Source organism: Pongo abelii, chromosome 6 (genome assembly GCF_028885655.2).
Source record: "Pongo abelii isolate AG06213 chromosome 6, NHGRI_mPonAbe1-v2.0_pri, whole genome shotgun sequence".
In the NCBI taxonomy this organism is placed as follows: Eukaryota; Metazoa; Chordata; class Mammalia; order Primates; family Hominidae; genus Pongo; species Pongo abelii.
The window spans coordinates 140,361,940-140,383,663 of NC_071991.2; the positions used below are offsets into that span (position 1 = coordinate 140,361,940).

The window sequence follows — 21,724 nt, forward strand, 5'->3', positions numbered from 1 at the left end:
CTTATTGCTAAAATACAACAATAATGACAAATGCTGTTGGTGATGAGGTGCCTCTCCCAGGAATGTATCAGCACCAAACCTTCGAACAAGCCCTCCCTTCTCATTCATCTGGAAAATCAGACTCAAATAAATCTCCCTGGCCCCCTAACTCTTCCCTCAATTCCCTAGTTCCATCTCTGTGAGCAGTCTAGAGAGATATTCCACCTACCATAGCGAGAGCCAGACTGTGACTTGGGAATCGAGCCCAGCTCCGCACGCTGCGTTTTCATCTTCTTTGCATTTGGGGTAGGATGCCACAGTGAATCCCACAGCTAACACCAACTCCCCACTCTGACAAGGGAAAGAAGCTAGAGAGGGTCAGGATTCACCCATTTGATCAATTAACTGAGGAAGGATTCATTTTCATAAACTTTGCTCGCCTTTAAGACACTTCAAGTGAGTTATTTGGGACTCATTAAAAAAGGTGGAAGGAAAGACATCTGAGGGCTGTGACACCATGCAGGCATTCTAGCCACACGTTGGCCGGCTTGCACACACTGGATGCAGCAGAGGGAGGCAGGCCCCATGGCACTTGTGGCACCTGCCAAATCCTCCTCCTGGCAATTCTGAGAGGGCCCAGCTTGGGGCCGTAACTCATCCAAGCCTATCACCAAAGATCCAAGCAAGCTTCTCTTTGAAATTCCACCTTCACCTTCTGTCTCAAGTGGTTGTGGACACCCCTGGGAGCTGGTAACAAGGGCCAGGAGCAGCCAAGGGAGACAGACAAGTTCAGAGCACATTTCCAGTTACAGGGAACAGAGCACAGGCCTCCAGGTGTCCATGGAGCAGCATGTAAATTGCAGTGATGAGTAGAGGAAAACCTCTACATGGAGCACAGCATTCCTGGCAAACACAGGGGACCACAGTCCACATGCTGTGGAATACACCCAAGTATGCATCAGACACTTGTTTGGTAAACAGGAAATGTGTAAGATCAATTACCTTGAGAGGGCCATCTGGGCTCCAGATGTGTGGTTCATGTGAGGAGATGGCTACCACTCACTGTCTTCAAAGGAAAACAGTGCTCAGGGCTTGCACACAATGGACAGATACAAACAGGTCACCCAGAACATCACTGCATACAAACATCAGTTTGTTCAACATGGATTTTGTTTTTATGGAGTCCAAACGCAGACCCTAGTTCACCTTACAGCCTTGGGTTTGTCTCCTTTGGGAGATATATATCCAGTTGATAGACAAGACAGATACATTTTTTTTCCCTTTCTTACCATAATGTCAATGTCCTGTCTGAATATCATCATCACTCAAGAGTCAAGGGAAGGACCAAACGCTTGTTATAAACAGGGCTGGGCTGGGTGGGGAGTGTTAGTTTCCAGTGTTTTCTGTCTCCATTCAGATCATTCCTATCAAAGCCCAGCTGGTTACCTCAAGCCAAGACACAGACATAAGGATCCCAGTGGCCTTCCAGACAGCTGCTTCCACCTCCTACCTGGGCCACTAAGACTCTTTACATAGGAAAGTGAGTCACCCCACTGAGAAGGGTTGCCAGCAGAAACAGGGCATGAAAATCACAGATAACCATGGGATTTCTTCCAAGTGGTCAGTGTAAAATAAATTACCACCACCACCACCAAAAACACAAAAGAAGCAAACAAAATGCTTATTATTCAAAATCCAAGACAAAATACTGTGTGAGAGCCAGGCCATGGGGTTGCCTTTTCTCAGGCCACACAGCTTTCCCGTCCATTTGCTCACATGGAACCATGAGATGTGAAAGTCTGCAGAGCGTGTGCTCAGGATCGAGGCTGGTACTGTTCACCTATGGGTCCAGACCAAAGGGCAAAGAGGCAGAAAGCTGATATCTGTCCACCGCCACGGCTTAGGGCCTCCTTCTCACAGAGGCTCTGAAGAGACCCCATCTCAGCCTTCACACAAAACATCTTCTGGATCAACTACAGCCAGGCTGGAGTGCCATGGCATGATCTCTGCTCACTACAGTCTCTGCCTCCCAGGTTCAAGGGATTCAGCCTCCCAAGTACTTGGGATTACAGGTGGATGCCACCTTACCCAGCTAATTTTTTTTTTTTTTTTTTTTTTTGTATTTTTACTAGAGACAGGGATTCACCATTTTGGCCAGGCTGGTTTTCAACGCCTGACCTCAAGTGATCCAAAGTACTGGGATTACAGGCATGACCCACCTCTTCTGTCCCAGGCCACGTTTTTTAAAAAATAATTTCAAATTTTATTTTATACTCAGGGGGTACATGTGCAGGTTTATTACATGGGTATATTGTGTGATGCTGAGGTTTGGGGCACAAATGATCTCATCACTCAGGCAGTGATCATAGTACACAACAGGTAGTTTTTCAGCCCTTTCCACCCTCCTCTCTTCCCTCTAGTAGTTGCAGTGTCTACTGTTCCCATCTTTAAACCCATGGGTACCCAATGCTCAGCTCCCAGTATACATGAGAATGTGATATTTGGTTTTCCGTTCCTATGTTAATTTGCTTAGGATTATGGTCTCCAACTCCGTCCATGTTGCTGTAAAGGACATGATGTCATTCTTTTCATGGCTATATAGTATTCCATGGCGTATATGTGCCACATTTCCTTTATCCAGTCTACTGCTGATGGCCACCTAGGTTGATTCCATGGCTTTGCTACTGTGAATAGTGCTGTGACAGACATGCAAAAGCATGTGTCTTTTTGGCAGAACAATTACTTTCCTTTAGGTAAATGCCCAGTCAAGTAAGTGCTGGGTGGAAAGGTAGTTCTGTTTTAAATTATTTCAGAAATCTCCAAAATGCTTTCTGCATTAATTTTTCCATGAACTCATTTATACTCAGGCCAACAGTGTATAAGCATTCCCTTTCCTCTGCAGCCTCACCAGCATCTTCTATTTTGTGGACATTTTAATAATAGTCACTCTGCAGCCAATCTCTTTCAAGGCCAATGTGGGGAAGAGCCACAAACATCCCTTTTCCCAAAGAGAATTCTTGCCTGCCCACTGGTAGAATTCTTGTTTTCGACTGTCTTTCATTGTTTGTTTTTCAAAGAAAAACCAAAGGTAAAGTGGTATGATCTTCCACACCTGAACCAGTTTGTAGCCACTAGAGCTTGCTGGGAAGGGGCTCCTCAAGCATGCATTGATCTTGTCACCTGCAATTTGAGAGATCAAGAAGCCCCATAGCAACCTACCATACAACTACCCATCAGTGCACATCCTTTCAGGGGATTAGCTCAATTCTGGCTCTGCAGACACTGGCAGCCACAGGTGATAAAAGCCCAGGCCTCTGTGGGCTTCTCTCATCATCCAGGGCCACAGTGGGCTGCCTGTCCTAGGCAGAGACACAGCAACTTTCCCTTAAACTGAAATTAAGCATAAATCCCCTTCACCAATAATCATCTGAGGGCACAGTCCCTGCCTCCTTCCTCGGGGATTTAAAACACATATCTCTCTGACCTAACAGGTAGATGAGATCTGACGCTAAAGGGGGGAAAATCAGCATGAATTGGGGTATCAGGAATGAATCCCAAGTGTTTTTGTGTGGGGACAGGCATCCACATCCCGAACTGTATCGGAGATGGAGAAAAATGCAGGAGAGGCGAAGAGAAAGAAAGGAGGGAAAAGTGGCTGAAAGTCATTGCAAGCTTCTCTCGTGGTTCTTTCTGGTTCTGGTTGCTTTGCCAAGGTCTTGAGTGCAGGCAGGGCTGGCTCTGACTGGGAGCTGCTGCTCTGGGAGAAGGAAGAGTCACTTCACCTCCAGATAGCTCATTAGATCATCTATAAACTGGGCAAGTCCATAGGTGATTGTGATGATAAAATGAAAAAACAATGCTTAACTTATATGAGTTACATGCTGTACAGTAAGTTACATGCTATATAGTAAACACACAGAAATGATTCACTGTTATCATAACTGAAGGATAGTGGTTTGGTGTGCTAAGTACTAAACATAAGCCAGAAAGATGTCTTAGAGAAGTAGACAAAGAAATCTATAGCTCAGAATGAACACTACCAAGAATGGCATGTCCTCCAAAGTGAGCTTGGGCAGCTGGCTCTACACCTATCCTACACATCTGAGTCTACAGTATGAGGTAACAGTCTCCACCTATAGCTAGCTTCTCTGCCAGTAAGGTCATTCCTTTTTGAAGAAAGCTGACCTCAGACTATACTGTGATTGTTTAAGGAAGAGTGCAAAATACTGGAGAAGGCTAGTCTTCAAGCTCTAGATACAGAAAATCCTTATATTCTTGGGTGTTCCCTTTCAGACAGAGAGTCAGAGCCACAAGCACTGATCCAAAAATCCCCTTTTTTAAAAAAAATTTTCCATCTTCTACCAAGGTTCACCTCCCTGTTTAGTGCACACTGGTGTCTACAGTTGCTAGAGCAAGAGGCTCTCATCCTCCAAGGTCTGTGAAGACCCCATGACAAGGGGACAAAATGAAACAACATGTTCAGGGACAACACAGGAAAAGCCCCTATTATCAATGCTCCAAAACCTGGCTACCTCAGGCTTAGCCAGTTATTCGTGAGCAGAGAGGTGTGTCATCTACATGACAGTCATGGCCTGGATGGGTCTGGAACTGTGGCAAGGTAAGGCTCTGAGACAAGATGCCAGAAGAAAGATGAATTCAATCATCCATTTCTGTCAGGAAGAAAAGCACCAGGAAGGAATCAGATGTACAGTTTTTCCTCTGGGGACCTCTGCCTTGATCCTCAATAAATCTCCTTTTAGATGCCATGTGCAGCAATTCCCACACTTCACAATGCTCTCCATGGCTTCCGTTGGCCTTATGGTCAGCTCTGCCAAGATCTGTATTCTTGGGCAAGACAGAATCCTTCTGAATCACAGTTTCTTCCTCTATAAATGGAAATAATTTTGCTCTGCACAAATCACAATTAGCATGTTTGTGGGAATTTAAACTGTGAAACTCAACATAAATGAAAAGCAATATACCACTCTTCCTTACGTGAAAACTCTTGTAAAGCTGTCAGGCACCATGCACCATATGAGTACAGCAATGTTAGGTATAAGCCCATCAGTGATTAGAGGGGTTATGGGGTGGAGATGGGTCTCTGAGCAGTGGGTCTCCTGGCTGTGGGGAAGCTGGCTTGGCAGCCATGCCAGGAGCTGAACCTGAAGGTAATCTGTGTGTCCTCTCAACTCCACGGGTCCCACTTTGGTATTTTTTCCAATTCGCTCTAGTTTCCATATGCTTCCTCCCTCTAGCCGCCTGCACATGTCCAATTTCACCATTTCTCATTTTGTTCACTGTCTCCAAGGTGGGTCAGTTTCAATCACCCTGAGTGCAGGTTGCAAGGGCAACCGTGAGGCTGCATAAAAAGAACCTATGACAGGATGCACATGAGAGAGACAAATATCTTCATATTGAAGAAGGGGAGGAGTGCACCATTGGTTTTCCATCCTCCAGATGCACCGAGTAAGTTCCTACCTAACCAGTGCCCCCTCCTTCTTTGAAACAACCCCATCCTCAAGCCTTGGTAGGAAGGAGAGCCATCTGGAAGCCCAGAATCCTATGGGATGCTGAGTCTCCCTTCTCCTTACCCCTTAGTTTTGGAATTCTGGTTCTCCAAAGCCTTGGATTTGACCTTCCGCACAGTGACTGGAGAGAAGCATCTTCATATTCACAAGAATGAGCCTTAGATAAGACCTTCGTCCTCTCATGGGGGCTGCAGGTCACTGAAAAGCCAAGCTTGTTACCAATGCTTGCCCTTCCTTAAGTACATTAAATACATCCCCAATAGTAAAAAATATTCCTAAACGGCCAGGCCATTCTCCCTCCTTCTAACCCTCTTCTCCTCAGCCTAAGAAAGCCCAGCTGTGTGATATGGGGCTTGGCTTCCCCTGTCTTTCCCATCCCAGAATCCTTCCAGGAAACAGCCAGTCTCCCTCTCTGCTCTCAGAAGGCAAGTTTCCTTATCACCTGTGAATCACAAACCCACAGAGTGGCCAAACATACTGATGCAAGACCATAGGAAGGGGAAAGCTGCAGGTGTGTTTGTTCTGGGAGGAGTGGTGACCCTCACCTCACAGACACCTCCTCTCCCGATCCTCGGGAGATAAAAAGACGGGTCCTCCACCACCAGTCAGGCACAGTCTACCACCAAGAATCCACTCCTGATCCTTGCCTTTGTGGGAGCTGCTGGTAGGAGTTTCATGCCCTGCCTCAGGCCCCAACCACACCCCGTTCCTGGCAGACACATGCCTTGCCATTCTTGCCACCTCTCCTCTTTTGACTGTGCTCTGATATTCTATTTCCTCCATCCGGCATCTCTCCTTCCCATCCTCCTTGGGCTATCTTTAAGCCTCACCTGTTTCAGCTTCTCCCTGATTTCACTCCCACCACTGTCATTCATCCATATCTGAGCTGTGGTTGGAGAAGATGGGAAGGGAGACCAGGTGGGGCTGGCCCACGAAATGAAGCAGCAGGCTTCAGGCTTGGCTCCAACAGCACCACAATAGCACCACTATAGCTGCTCTTAACCTCGAATGCACCTGAGGAGGTTGAAAAATTACTCATGCGAGAGACTCAACTCTAGAAATTCTCACTTCGTTTGTCTGGGGTGCAGCCTGTGTTCTGGGCTTTTAAGCTTCCCAGGTGACTTTTAACATTTCCAGGCATGCAGCCAAGGTTAAGAATTGCTGTTGTTTTGGCCAATAATAACGTCTACCTTTGTTCTGCCGAAGTGAGCCTTGGGCTGCCCTCAACTCTGCTGTCACTGGAAAGATCTGAGCTGAGGGGGAAACTGGTCATGGCCAGGTCTATGCAGACAGGGGGTTTTTCTAGCTTGGCCAAAGTATCCTGACAATCCAGGGCTCAAATCACCAGGGCAAGTAGACAGGTGATGAATAAAAGAGAGAAGCATTCAGTGGGTGAGACAGCCACATCCCAATTCCTATCCAACTGGAAGCATTTTGACGACATTCCTTATGACCTCAGCCTAGTGACCCCAGGAGAGATCTGAACCCCCATAGGGTACCTAGCTACATGCCCTGCAGACACAGAGACTTGGGAGCCACATCCAATGATGCTCACCAGGGGTGGCAGCACTCCCTCCCTTGCCTAGCCTCACTGTGCTTGTTAAGGTTTTCTAATTAGCAGGAAGCAACTGCAGGCTGGGAGCGCCACCACTAACATGCTACTGACTTGCCTTCTCCCTTCCCATCTCCACTCCAGCTGCTGCCCCCTTTGATGATGATGACAAGATCGTTGGGGGCTACACCTGTGAGGAGAATTCTGTCCCCTACCAGGTGTCCCTGAATTCTGGGTACCACATCTGCAGTGGCTCCCTCATCAGGGAACAGTGGGTGGTGTCAGCAGGTCACTGCTACAAGTCGTAAGTGTGGGGCCCCTGACTGCAAAACTCCCAGCCAGGCTGCCCGGGAGAGCTTGGATTCAGCCAGGGGAAGTACTGAGGTTGGGTAAGATGGATGGGAGAGAGGGTGGAGAAGAAAACTTGTTGGCAGCAGCTGACTCTCCAGAGCAGAGAGTGAACACAAGACAGGAACCTCTCACACCCAGACAAATCCATGAAACAGCAAGGGTTGTGGTCATAAAAGCAGGCAGGGATGATCTTGGGGTGGTGAGAGCTAGTGAGAAAAGCAGGAAAGTATCTTTTGCTGGTTGGCTACACATTAAAGCCACCTAAGAAAGCGTTTTTAAAAATACTGATGCCTGTGTCCTATCCCACGGCAATTAACTCAAAATTTTCAGGAGGAAGGTGTGAATATCAGTGAGTATTTCACACTCTACCTTGGTAACTGTAGAGTGTATAGACAGAGCTGATAACCACTGTCTACACCAAGAACTCTCAAACCTGAGTATGCACCAGAAACACCTGCAGGCTTCTTAAGGCCAAATCACTGGGTCCCATCCCCAAGGTTCTTATCAGTAGGTGGGGGTAAGGACCAAGAATTTACATTTCTAACAAGTTCCCAGGAGATGCTAATACTATGGCTACCCTTGGATTAGATTACACACAAGGGTGGTGCTCACTGGGCCAAGAAGGCAGGGAGGAACAGATGCTATGCACAGTTAGCAAAGGCCTGGTGTGAAGAATGCTGGGAAAACTTCAAGGAGCTGCTTGTTCCCACAGTGCTAGTGAGCGTGGAGATTGTGGGAAAGAGTCTGGGAAGGCAGATTGAGGAGCAGCCTCTGGTGGGATCCCTTTGACTCTTCCCTACCCCACTACCACCAACCTCTGAAGCAGAAAGGTCCTGGGTCTCACACCTGCACTGACCCACATCCCTCTCCTGCCCATGCGATATGGCCACACACCCCACCGCATGCCTCAGGAGCTGTCCATGAGCAGGGACGTGGAGGACCCTTGGGAAGGTGGGAGGGATGCCCTGGCTGTGGGAGAAAGTCTTCACCATGCCTGCCCTGCCCATCAGCCACATCCAGGTGAGACTGGGAGAGCACAACATTGAAGTCCTGGAGGGGAATGAACAGTTCATCAATGCAGCCAAGATCATCTGCCACCCCAAATACAACAGCTGGACTCTGCACAATGACATCCTGCTGATCAAGCTCTCCACACCTGCCATCATCAGTGCCCACATGTCTACCATATCTCTGCCCACCACCCCTCCAGCTGCTGGCACTGAGTGCCTCATCTCTGGCTGGGGCAACACTCTGAGCTCTGGCGGTGAGTGGGACCCTTTGTCCTTCTACTTCCCTCCATCCTCACAATTTCCAGAACGAAGTATACCGCTTAAAGTGAATCCTCTCACTTCTAGGCTTAAGACACATTTCTAGTGCCCATTACACACAGGCTCTGCACTGGGCACCAGAGAGATGCAAAGTCTCAAGGACTTGGCTCCTAAAATCAAAAGACAGGACAAATGGAGAACTTGATATGATCACGTCTTGGGAGGGGTTCAACAATGATCATTCTGGGAACTAAAAGCCAGAGTCCCTTGCCAGGACTTATGTTTTGGAGTCCTCTCTAGGGGCAGTGTTCTTCTTCAATGTTCCATCCTAGATTATTGTCTCTTTCTCTGGCCTAACCCACATTTCTTTCTTTGATCTCTTCCTGAACCTCACAGCCGACTACCCAGACGAGCTGCAGTGCCTGGATGCTCCTGTGCTGACCCAGGCTGAGTGTGAAGCCTCCTACCCTGGAAAGATTACCAACAACATGTTCTGTGTGGGCTTCCTCGAGGGAGGCAAGGATTCCTGCCAGGTGATTTGACCCCTTCCCATGCTGAGGCTCCCACTGATACCCAGGCCCCACCCAGGAAAAAGATTTGAACTCCCAAGGTGGTGGAGCGGAGGAGGCTCCCTGCAGTGCCCACATGGAGAAATGAGGAAGGCTCCCTTGGGCTGCAAGCTGTCTGCTTAGGAAGAACAGAGAATGGGCCACCGTGAGAAGGACGTGGAGCCACAGAGCTGGCTGGAAGGGGCTCTTTTAAGGTTCAGAGTAAATGTAGCTATATTCCTCCTCCATCTCTCTCTTCATACAACTTGTCCCTTCTTCTCCCCAGGGTGACTCTGGTGGCCCAGTGGTCTGCAATGGACAGCTCCAAGGAGTTGTCTCCTGGGGCTATGGCTATGCCCAGAAGAACAGGCCTGGAGTCTACACCAAGGTCTACAACTATGTGGACTGGATTAAGGACACCATAGCTGCCAACAGCTAAAGTCCCCAGTCCCTCTGCAGTCTCTATACCAATAAAGTGACCCTGCTCTCACTGTCTGTGTCTGTGCCTGCTCCTTCACACTCCTTCACACTGGAAAGCATCCTCCAATCTCAGGTCAGACACAGCTGTCCCCCTTAAAGGTCAGCAGAGCCCCCAGCTCCCAAAATGTGTTCCATGGTACACTAGATTAGCACATACAAAGAAATGGAATCCAAAAATAATAAGACTTCGGAGAAAGGGGGGCACTGTTTTCTAGAGAAACGTGTGTTTCAGAAAGTTGGTCTTTGGCAGGGCCTATTGATTTTTATTTGGGCTTCTCAGAGTGGTTAAAGCTACTCTACCTTCAGAACAATCACAGCACAGCACATAAAATGTGTCAGCATCTTTGAGGTGGCCCAAAAAATCTGACCAGCTGAATCTTATTGCTAAAATACAACAATGAAAAGTGCTGTTGGTGATGACATGCCTCTCCCAGGAATGTGTCAGCACCAAACCCTCGACCAAGCACCCCTTCTCATTCACCTGGAAAATCAGATGCAAATAAATCTCCCTGGCCCCCTAACTCTTCCCTCAATTCCCTAGTTCCATCTCTGTGAGCAGGCTAGAGAGATGTTCTGACTACCATAGTGGGAGCCAGACTGTGACTTGGAAATCAAGCCTAGATTTGCACGCTGCATTTTCATCTTCTTTGCCTTTGGGGTAGGACACCGCAGTGAATCCCACAGCTAACACCAGCCCCCAATCTGACAAGGGAAAGAAACTAGAGAGGGTCAGGATTCACCCATTTTATCAATTAGCTGAGGAAGGATTCATTTTCATAAAACTTGCTTGCCTTTGAGACACTCTAAATGAGTTATTTGGGACCCTTTAAAAAAGGTGGAAGGAAAGATCTGAGGGCTGTGACACCATGCAGCCACTCTGACCACACATTGGCCAACTTGCACCCACTGGATGCAGCAGAGGGAGCACATGGCACCTGTGTCACCTGCCAAAGCCTCCTCCTGGCAATTCTGAGAGGGCCCATGTTGGGCCGTAGCTCATCCAAGCTTGTCACTGAAGATCCAAGCAAGCTTCTCTTTGACATTCCACCTTCCCCTCCTGTACCAAGTGGTTGTGGACACCCCTGGGAGCTGGTAACAAGGGTCAGGAGCAGCCAAGGGAGACAGACAAGTTCAGAGCACATTTCCAGTTACAGGGAACAGAGCACAGGCCTCCAGGTGTCCATGGAGCAGCGTGCAAATTGCAGTGAGGAGTAGAGGAAAACCTCTACATGGAGCACAGCATTCCTGGCAAACACAGGGGACTGCAGTCCACATGCTGTGGAATACACCCAAGTATGCATCAGACACTTGTTTGGTAAACAGTAAATATGTAAGATCAATTACATTGAGAGGGCCTTCTGGGCTCCAGACATGTGGTTTGTGTGAGGAGACAGCTACCACTCACTATCTTTAGAGGAAAACAGGGCTCAGGGCTCACACACAATGTATAGATACACATGGGTCACCCAAAACTTCACTGCATACAAACATCACTTTATTCAACATGGATTTTGTTTTTATGGAGTCCAAACACAGACCTTAGTTCACCTTATAGCCTTGGGTTTGTCTGTTCTGGGAGATATATATCCAGTAGATAGATAGACAGGCAAGACAGATACATTTTTTCCCTTTCTTACTATAATGTCAATGCCTCGTCTGAATATCATCATCACCCAAGAGTCAAGGGAAGAACCAAACACTTCATATAAACAGGGCTTGGCTGGGCAGGGAGCGTTAGTTTCCACTATTTTCTGTCTCCATTCAGATCATTCCTATCAAAGCCCAGCTGGTCACCTCAAGCCAAGACACAGACATAAGGACCCCATTGGCCTTCCAGACAGCTGCTTCCACCTCCTACCTGGGCCACTAAGACTCTTTACACAGGAAAGTGAGTCACCCCACTGAGAAGGGTTGCCAGCAGAAACAGGGCATGAAAATCACAGATAACCATGGGATTTCTTCCAAGTGGTCAGTATAAAATATAACAACACTACCACCACCAAAAACACAAAACAAGCAAAAAAAAAAACGCTTATTCAAAAATCCGAGACAAAGTACTGTGTGAGAGCCAGTCCATGGGGTTGCCTTTTCTCAGGCCACACAGCTTTCCCGTCCATTTGCTCACATGGAACCATGAGATGTGAAAGTCTGCAGAGCGTGTGCTCAGGATGGAGGCTGGTACTGTTTATCTGTGGGTCCAGACCAAAGGGCAAAGAGGCAGAAAGCTGCAACTCTGTCCACCTCCACGGCTTAGGGCCTCCTTCTCACAGAGGCTCCTAAGAGCCCCCACCTCAGCCTTCACACAAAACATCTCCTTCTGGCTGAACAATAGCCAGGCTGGAGTGCCGTGGCGTGATCTCTGCTCACTACAACCTCCACCTCCCAGGTTCAAGTGATTCAGACTCCTAAGTACCTGGGATTATAGGCACCTGCCACCATGCCCAGCTAATTTCTTTCTTTCTTTCTTTCTTTCTTTTTTTGTATTTTTAGTAGAGACAGGGTTTTACCACGTTGGCCAGGCTGGTTTTTAACTCCTAACCTCAAGTGATCAAAAGTGTTGAGATTATAGGCATGAGCCACCACTCCTGGCCCAGGCTCTACCTTAAACAAAAATAATTTCAAGTTTTATTTTAGATTCTTGGCTGCATAGTATTCCATGGTGTATATGTACCACATTTCCTTTATCCAGTCTACTGCTTATGGCCAACTAGATTGATTCCATGGCTTTGCTACTGTGAATAGTGCTGTGACGGACATGCAACAGCGTGTGTCTCTTTGGCAGAAGTTATTTTCCTTTAGGTAAATGCCCAGTAAAGAATTGCTGGGTGGAAAGATAGTTCTGTTTTAAATTATTTCAGAAATCTCCAAACTGCTTTCTGCATTAATTTTTCCATGAACTCATTTACACTCTGGCCAATAGTGTATAAGCATTCCCTTTCCTCTGCAGCCTCACCAGCATCTTCAGTTTTTTTGACATTTTAATAATAGCCACTATGCAGCCAAGCTCTTTCAAGGCCAACGTGGGGAAGAGCCACAAACATCCCTTTTCCCGAAGAGAATTCTTGCCTGCCCAATGGTAGATTTCTTGTTTTCGTCTGTCTTTCATTGTTTGTTTTTCAATGAAAAAATAAAGGTAAAGTGGTATGATCTTCCACACATGAACCAGTTTGTAGCCACCAGAGCCTGCTGGGAAGGGGTCCCTCATGCATGCATTGATCTTGTCACCTGGAATTTGAGAGATCAAGAAGCCCCATACCAACCTACCACACAATTGCCCATCAGCGCTCATCCTTTCACAGGATTAGCTCAATTCTGGCTCTGCAGACATTGCCAGCCACAGGTGACAAACCCTGGGCCCCTGTCGGCTTCCCTCATCACCCAGGGCCACAGTGGGCTGCCTGTCCTAGGCAGAGACACAGCAACATTCTCTTAACTGAAATTAACCAGAAATCCCCTTCACCAATAATCATCTGAGGGCTCAGTCCCTGCCTCCTTCCTTGGGGATTTTAAAACACACATTTCTCTGACCCAAACAGGTAGGTGAGATCTGACTTTAAAGGGGGAAAAATCGGGATGAATTGGGGTATCAGGAATGAATCCCAAGTGTTTTTATGTAGGTACAGACATCCACATCCCAAACTGTACCTGGAGATGGAGAAAAATGCAGGAGAAGAGAAGAGAAAAAAAGGGCAATAAAGTGGCTGAAAGACATTAAAAGCTTCTCTCATGGTTCTTTCCAGTGCTGGTTGCTTTGCCAAGGTCCTGAGTACAGGCCGGTCTGGCTCTGGCTGGGAGCTGCTGCTCTGGGAGATGGAAGAGTCACTTCACCTTCAGAAAGCTCATTTGGTCATCCGTAAAGTGGGCAATTCCATAGGTGTTTGTGATGATAAAATGAAAAAAACATTCTTAACTTATATGAGTTACATGCTGTATAGTAAGCTATGTGCTATATAGTAAGCACACAGAAATGATTCACTGTTATCATAATTGAAAGATAGTGGTTTGGCATGCTAAACACTAAACACAAGCCAGAAAGATGTCTTAGAGTAGACAAAGAAATCTATAGCTCAGAATGAACAGTACCAAGAATGACATGTCCTCCAAATTGAGAATGGGTAGCTGGATCTGAACCTATCCTACACATCTGAGTATATAGTATGAGGTAACACTCTTCACCTATAGCTGTCTTCTCTGCCTGTAAGGTCATTCCTTTTTGAAGAAAGCTGACCTCAGGCTAAACTGTGATCGCTTAAGGAAGAGCACAAAATACTGGAGAAGGCTAGTCTTCAAGCTCTAGATACAGAAAATCCTCATATTCTTGGGTGTTACCTTTCAGACAGAGAGTCAGAGCCACAAGCACTGATCCAAAAATCCCCGTTTCCAAAAAAATTCTCCATCTTCTACCAAGGTTCACCTCCCTGTTTAGTGCACAATGGTGTCTACAGTTGCTAGAGCAAGAGGCTCTCTTTATCCTCTAAGGCAGGAGTTCTGTGAAGACCCCATGACAAGGGGACAAAATGAAACAACATGTTTAGGGACAACACAGGAAAACCCCATATTATCAATGCTCCAAAACCTGCCTACCTCAGGCTTAGCCAGTTATTCGTGAGCAGACAGGTGTGTCATCTACATGGCAGTCATGGCCTGGATGGGTCTGGAACTGTGGCAAGGTAAGGCTCTGAGACAAGATGCCAGGAGAAAGATGAATTCAATCATCCATTTCTGCCAGGAAGAAAAGCACCAGGAAGGAATCAGATGTACAGTTTGTCCTCTGGGGACCTCTGCCTTGATCCTCAATAAATCTCCTTTTAGATGCCATGTGCAGCAATTCCCACACTTCACAATGCTCTCCATGGCTTCCGTTGGCCTTATGGTCAGCTCTGCCAAGATCTGTATTCTTGGGCAAGACAGACGCCTTTTGAATCTCAGTCTCTTCCTCTATAAATGGAAATAATTTTGCTCCACACAAGTCACAATTAGCACGTTGGTGTGAAGTTAAACTGTGAAACTCAGCATAAACAAAGAGCAATGTGCCACTGTTGCTTACGTGAAAACTCCTGTAAAGCAGTCAGGCACCAGGCCCCATCTAAGCATAGCAGTGTTAGGTATCAGCCTATTAGTGATTAGAGAGGGTACCGGGTGGAGAGGGGGTCTCTAAGCAGTGGGTCTCCTGGCTGTGGGGAAGCTGCCTCAGCGGCCATGCCAGGAGCTGAACCCGAAGGTACTCTGTGTGTCCTCTCAACTTCACGGACCACATTTTGGCATTTTTTTTTCCAATTACCTCTGATTTCCATTCGCTTCCTCCCTCTAGCCCCCTGGCCATGTCCGATTTCATCAGCAAGTTTCTGAGCTTTTCTCACTTTGCTCACTGTCTCCAGAACATCCCTGCTTCTTTTACCTTTCAAAGAATTCAAACTTGAACTCTGCTCACTCCTGCCCGTCACCAACATCAGCTCAGAGTTGCTGAGAAGGGAAAGCACCCTCATAAGGAAGCTCCTCCTTTCTTTATATCATTAGACCTGAGCACAGACAGCATCTCCATCTCCACACTGCTCTGGCCAGGTTGTGCCTCAGTCAATTACACAACTGTATCTTAGTAGCCTTGGTAGGGCCCAAATGAGGATATTCTCTAGAAAGATTCACTTAGTACTGAGCCAAGTATAATCTCACTACATCTAAAATAGAAAATTCTAGACTCACCCCTCCACATCTTCCTTATTGAACCCAATATGTCACCCATTTATCATGTGCTCAAATCCCTACCTACTGCTGATTCTCAGATCAAATTGTAACCCAGATTTACCATGGTCCAAACTCAGACATCTGATTGGGGGCATGTCATTCTGGTTCAGGCTGTCAGCCCCAAGCAGGTGGGTCAGTTTCAATCATCCTGAGTGCAGATTGCAAGGACAACCATGAGGCTGCATAAAAAGAACCTACGACAGGATGCACATGAGACAAATGTCTTCACATTGAAGAAGGGGAGGAGTGCGCCATTGGTTTTCCATCCTCCAGATGCACTGAGTAAGCTCCTACCTAACCTGTGCCCCCTCCTTCTTCTCATCCCTATGCCTCGTTAGGAAGGAGAGCCATCTTCAAGCCTAGCATCCTATGGAATGCTGAGTCTGTCTTCTCCTTACCCCTTAATGTTGGAATTCTCATTCCCCAAAGCCTTGGATTTGACCTTCCCGCTGAGTGACTGGAGAGAAGCATCTTCATATTCACAGGAATAAGCCTTAGATAAGACTTTGCTCCTCTCCTGGGGGCTCCAGGACACTAAAAAGCCAAGCTTGCTACCAACGCTTGCCCTTCCTTAAGTACATTAAATACATCCCCAATAGTTAAAAAAGATTCCTAAACAGCCAGGCCATTCTCCCTCCTTCTAACCCTCATCTCCTTGGCCTAAGAAAGCCCAGCTCTGTGATATGGGGCTTGGCTTCCCCTGTCTTTCCCATATCAGCATCCTTCCAGGAAACAGCCGGTCTCCCTCTCTGCTGTCAGAAGGCAAGTTTCCTTATCACCTGTGAGTCACAAACCCACAGAGTGGCCAAACATACTGATGCAAGACCATAGGAAGGGGAAAGCTGCAGGTGTGTTTGTGCTGGGAGGAGCAGTGACCCTCACCTCACAGACACCTCCTCTCCCCATCCTCGGGAGGTATAAAGACGGGTTCTCCACCACCAATCAGGCACACTCTACCACCATGAATCCACTTCTGATCCTTACCTTTGTTGCAGCTGCTGGTGAGTTTCATGCCCTGCCTCAGGCCTCAACCACCTCTTCCCTGGCAGACACATGCCCTGCCATTCTTGCCACCTCTCCTCTTTTGACTGTGCTCTGATATTCTATTTCCTCCATCTGCTATTTCTTCTTCCCATCCTCCTTGGGCTCTTTTTAAGCCTCACTTGTTCCATCTTCTCCTTGATTTCACTCCCACCGCTGTTATTCATCCATATCCGAGCTGTGGTTGGAGAAGCTGGGAAGGGCGACCAGGTGGGGCTGGCCCATGAAATGAAGCAGCTGGCTTCAAGCTTGGCTCTGACAGCACCACAATAGCACGACTATAGCTGCTCTTAACCTCGAATGCACCTGGGGAGGTTGAAATTACTCATGCAAGACACTCAATTCTAGAAATTCTCACTTCAATTGTCTGGGGTGCAGCCTGTGTTCTGGGCTTTTAAGCTTCCCAGATGATTTTTAACATTTCTAGGCATGCAGCCAAGGTTAAGAATTGCTGTTGTTTTGGCCCATAATAACATATACCTTTGTTCTGCAAAAGTGAGCCTGGGGCTTCCCTCAACTCTGCCCTCACTGGGCAGATTTGAGCTGAGAGGGAAGCTGGTCATGGCCAAGTCTATACAGCCAGAGGGTTTTCCTAGCTTGGCCAAAGTAGCCTGACAATCCGGGGCTTAAATAGCCAGGTGGAGTACACAGGTAGTGAATAAAAGAGAGAAGCCTTCAGTGCGTGAGTCAGCCACATCCCAACTCCTATTCCACTGGAAGCATTGTGAGGATATTACTTGCGTCCTCAGCCTGGTGACCCCAGGAGAGATCTGAACCCCCACAGGGTACCTAGCTATGTGCCCTGCAGACACAGAGACTTGGGAGCCACAGAGTCTTGGGAGACTTGAGTGCTGATCACCAGGGCTGGCAGCACTCCCCTCCTTCCCTAGCCTCACTGTGCTTGATAAGGTTTTCTAATTAGCAGGAAGCAGCCACAGGCTGGGAGCGCCACCCTTAACATGCTACTGACTTGCCTTCTCCCTTCCCGTCTCCACTCCAGCTGCTGCCCCCTTTGATGATGATGACAAGATCGTTGGGGGCTACACCTGTGAGGAGAATTCTGTCCCCTACCAGGTGTCCCTGAATTCTGGCTACCACTTCTGCGGTGGGTCCCTCATCAGCGAACAGTGGGTGGTGTCAGCAGGTCACTGCTACAAGTCGTAAGTGTGGGGCCCCTGACTGCAAAGCTCCCAGCCAGGCTGCCCGGGAGAGCTTGGATTCAGCCCAGGGAAGTACTGAGGTTGGGTAGGGTGGACGAGAGAGATAGTGGAGAAGAAAACTTGTTGGCAGCAGCTGACTCTCCAGAGCAGAGTGAACACAAGAGAGGAAGCTCTCACACCAAGACAAATCCATGAAACAGCAAGGGTTGTGGTCATAAAAGCAGGCAGGGATCATCTTGGGGTGGTCAGAGCTAGTGAGAAAAGCAGGCAAGTACCTTTTGCTGGTTAGCTACACATTAAAGCCACCTAAGAATGAGTATTTAAAAATACTGATGCCTGTGTCCTATCCCAGGCGAATCAACCCAAAATTTTCAGGAAGAGGGTGTGAATATCAGTGAGTATTTCACACTCTACCTCTGATAACTGTAGAGTGTATAGACAGAGCTGAGAATCGCTGCCTACACCAAGAACTCAAACCTGAGTATGCATCAGAACACCCTGCAGGCTTGTTAAGGCACAAATCACTGGGTCCCATCCCCAAGGTTCTGATCAGTAGGTGGGGACAAGGACCAAGAATTTACATTTCTAACAAGTTCCCAGGAGATGCTAATGCTATGGCTACCCTTGGATTAGATTACACAGAAGGGTGGTGCTCACCAGGCCAAGAATGGAGGGAGGAGCAGGCACTGTGCACAGTTAGCAAAGGCCTGGTGTGAAGAATGCTGGGAAAACTTCAAAGAGCTCCTTGTGCCCACAGTGCTAGTGACCATGGAGATTATGGGAAAGAGTCTGGGAAGGCAGATTGAGGAGCAGCCTCTGGTGGGATCCCTTTGACTCTTCCCTACACCACTACCACCAACCTCTGAAGCAGAAAGGTCTTGGGTCTCACACCTGCACTGACCCACATCCCTCTCCTGCCCATGCGATATGGCCACACACCCCACCGCATGCCTCAGGAGCTGTCCATGAGCAGGGAGGTGGAGGACCCTTGGGAAGGTGGGAGGGGTGCCCTGGCTGTGGGAGAAGGTCTTCACCATGCCTGCCCTGCCCATCAGCCGCATCCAGGTGAGACTGGGAGAGCACAACATCGAAGTTCTGGAGGGGAATGAGCAGTTCATCAATGCAGCCAAGATCATCCGCCACCCCAAATACAACAGCTGGACTCTGGACAATGACATCCTGCTGATCAAGCTCTCCACACCTGCCGTCATCAATGCCCGCGTGTCCACCATCTCTCTGCCCACCGCCCCTCCAGCTGCTGGCACTGAGTCCCTCATCTCCGGCTGGGGCAACACTCTGAGCTCTGGTGGTGAGTGGGACCCTTTGTCCTTCTACTTCCCTCCATCCCACAATTTCCAGAACAAACCATGCCCCTTAACTTAAATCCTCCCGCCTCCAGGCTTAAGACACATTTCTAGTGCCCATTACACACAGGCTCTGCACTGGGCACCAGAGAGATGCAAAGTCTCAAGGACGTGGCTCCTAAAATCAAAAGACAGGACAAATGGAGAACTTGATATGATCACTTCTTGGGAGGGGTTCAACAATGATTCTGAGAACTAAAAGCCAGAGTCCCTTGCCAGGACTTATGTTTTGGAGTCCTCTCCAGGGGCAGTGTTCTTCTTCAATGTTCCATCCTAGATTATTGTCTCTTTCTCTGGCCTAACCCACATTTCTTTCTTTGATCTCTTCGTGAACCTCACAGCCGACTACCCAGACGAGCTGCAGTGCCTGGATGCTCCTGTGCTGACCCAGGCTGAGTGTGAAGCCTCCTACCCTGGAAAGATTACCAACAACATGTTCTGTGTGGGCTTCCTCGAGGGAGGCAAGGATTCCTGCCAGGTGATTTGACCCCTTCCCATGCTGAGGCTCCCACTGATACCCAGGCCCCACCCGGGAAAAAGATTTGAACTCCCAAGGTGGCAGGGCTGAGGAGTCTCCTTGCAGTGCCCACATGGTGAAGTGAGGAAGGCTCCCTTGGGCTGCATGCTGTCTGCTTAGGAAGAACAGAGAATGGGCCACCGTGAGAAGGACGTGGAGCCACAGAGCTGGCTGGAAAGGGCTCTTTTAAGATTCAGAGTAAATGTAGCTATATTCCTCCTCCACCTCTCTCTTCATACAACTTGTCCCTTCTTCTCCCCAGGGTGACTCTGGTGGCCCTGTGGTCTCCAATGGACAGCTCCAAGGAATTGTCTCTTGGGGCTATGGCTGTGCCCAGAAGAACAGGCCTGGAGTCTACACCAAGGTCTACAACTATGTGGACTGGATTAAGGACACCATAGCTGCCAACAGCTAAAGCCTCTGGTCCCTCTGCAGTCTCTATACCAATAAAGTGACCCTGCTCTCACTGCCTGTGTCTGTGCCTGCTCCCTCACACTTCTTCACATTGGAGAGCATCCTTCAACCTCAGGTCAGACAGGGCTCTCCCCCTTAAACGTAAGCAGAGCCTCCAGCTCCCAAATGTGTTCCATGGTATGCTAGATTAGCACATACAAAGAGGTGGAATCCAAAAATAAGAAGCTTGGGAGAAAGGGGGTCACTGTTTTCTAGAGAAACGTGTGTTTCAGAAAGGTGGTCTTTGGCAGGGGCTATTGTTTTATTTGGGCTTCTCAGAGTAGTTAGAGATACTCTGCCTTCAGAACAATCACAGCACAGAAAATGTGTCAGCATCTTCGAGGTGGCCCAAAATATTTGACCAGCTGAATCTTCTTGCTAAAATACAACAATAATGACAAATGCTGCTGGTGATGACGTGCCTCTCCCAGGAATGTGTCAGCACCAAACCTTCGACCAAGCCCTCCCTTCTCCTTCACCTGGAAAATCAGACTCAAATAAATCTCCCTGGCCCCCTAACTCTTCCCTCAATTCCCTAGTTCCATCTCTGTGAGCAGGCTAGAGAGATGTTCCACCTGCCATAGCAGGAGCCAGACTGTGACTTGGGAATCAAGCCCACCTCTTCACGCTGCATTTTCATCTTCTTTGCCTTTGGGGTAGGACACCGCAGTGAATCCCACAGCTAACACCAGCTCCCCACTCTGACCAGGGAAAGAAACTAGAGAGGGTCGGGATTCATCCATTTGATCAATTAACTGAGGAAGGATTCATTTTCATAAAACTTGCTTGCCTTTGAGACACTTCAAGCGAGTTATTTGGGACTCTTTAAAAAAGGTGGAAGGAAAGATCTGAGGGCTGTGACACCATGCAGCCACTCTGACCACACGTTGGCTGGCTTGCACCCACTGGATGCAGCAGAGGGAGGCAGGCTTCATGGCACTTGCAGCACCTGCCAAATCCTCCTCCTGGCAATTCTGAGAGGGCCCATGTTGGGCCGTAGCTCATCCAAGCTTGTCACTGAAGATCCAAGCAAGCTTCTCTTTGAAATTCCACCTTCACCTTCTGTCCCAAGTGGTTGTGGACACCCCTGGGAGCTGGTAACAAGGGCCAGGAGCAGCCAAGGGAGACAGACAAGTTCAGAGCACATTTCCAGTTACAGGGAACAGAGCACAGGCCTCCAAGTGTCCACGGAGCAGCGTGCAAATTGCAGTGAGGAGTAGAGGAAAACCTCTACATGGAGCACAGCATTCCTGGCAAACACAGGGGACTGCAGTCCACACGCTGTGGAATACACCCAAGTATGCATCAGATACTTGTTTGGTAAACAGTAAATGTGTAAGATCAATTACATCGAGAGGGCCATCTGGGCTCCAGACATGTGGTTTGTGTGAGGAGATGGCTACCACTCACTATCTTCAGAGGAAAACAGGGCTCAGGGCTTGCACACAATGGACAGATACACACGGGTCACCCAGAACGTCAATACATACAAACATCACTTTGTTCAACATGGATTTTGTTTTTATGAAGTCCAAACGCAGACCCTAGTTCACCTTACAGCCTTGGGTTTGTCTGCTTTGGGAGATATATATCCAGTTGATAGACAAGACAGATACACTTTTTTCCCTTTCTTACTACAATGTCAATGCCTCATCTGAATATCATCATCACTCAAGAGTCAAGGGAGAACCAAACGCTTCATATAAACAGGGCTGGGCAAGGAGTGTTAGTTTCCAGTGTT

General features: G+C 48.1%; 2 protein-coding genes and 1 gene segment (V, D, J or C); all 3 read left to right on the plus strand.

Moving 5' to 3' along the window:
• Positions 1 to 21,724, plus strand: part of LOC100935916 (T cell receptor beta constant 1-like) — a 288,343-nt gene that overhangs the window by 249,545 nt on the left and 17,074 nt on the right.
• On the plus strand, positions 5,364 to 9,665 carry LOC112128522 (trypsin-2-like). Its single transcript, XM_024249599.2, has 5 exons — positions 5,364 to 5,445; positions 7,204 to 7,363; positions 8,421 to 8,674; positions 9,075 to 9,211; positions 9,513 to 9,665. Exons 1-5 carry the CDS (start codon positions 5,364 to 5,366, stop codon positions 9,663 to 9,665), a joined length of 786 nt encoding a protein of 261 aa, XP_024105367.2.
• PRSS2 (serine protease 2) lies at positions 16,375 to 19,997 on the plus strand. Of its 3 annotated transcripts, none has more exons than XM_024249594.2 (6): positions 16,375 to 16,449; positions 17,490 to 17,649; positions 18,002 to 18,043; positions 18,705 to 18,958; positions 19,355 to 19,491; positions 19,793 to 19,997. In XM_024249594.2, exons 1-6 carry the CDS (start codon positions 16,410 to 16,412, stop codon positions 19,943 to 19,945), a joined length of 786 nt encoding a protein of 261 aa, XP_024105362.2. In that variant the 5' UTR covers positions 16,375 to 16,409; the 3' UTR covers positions 19,946 to 19,997. The 3 variants fall into 3 exon arrangements, with proteins under 3 accessions (XP_024105362.2, XP_054415899.1, XP_024105363.1); XM_054559924.1 differs by having other exon boundaries at positions 18,029 to 18,031; positions 19,793 to 19,945; XM_024249595.2 differs by lacking the exon at positions 18,002 to 18,043.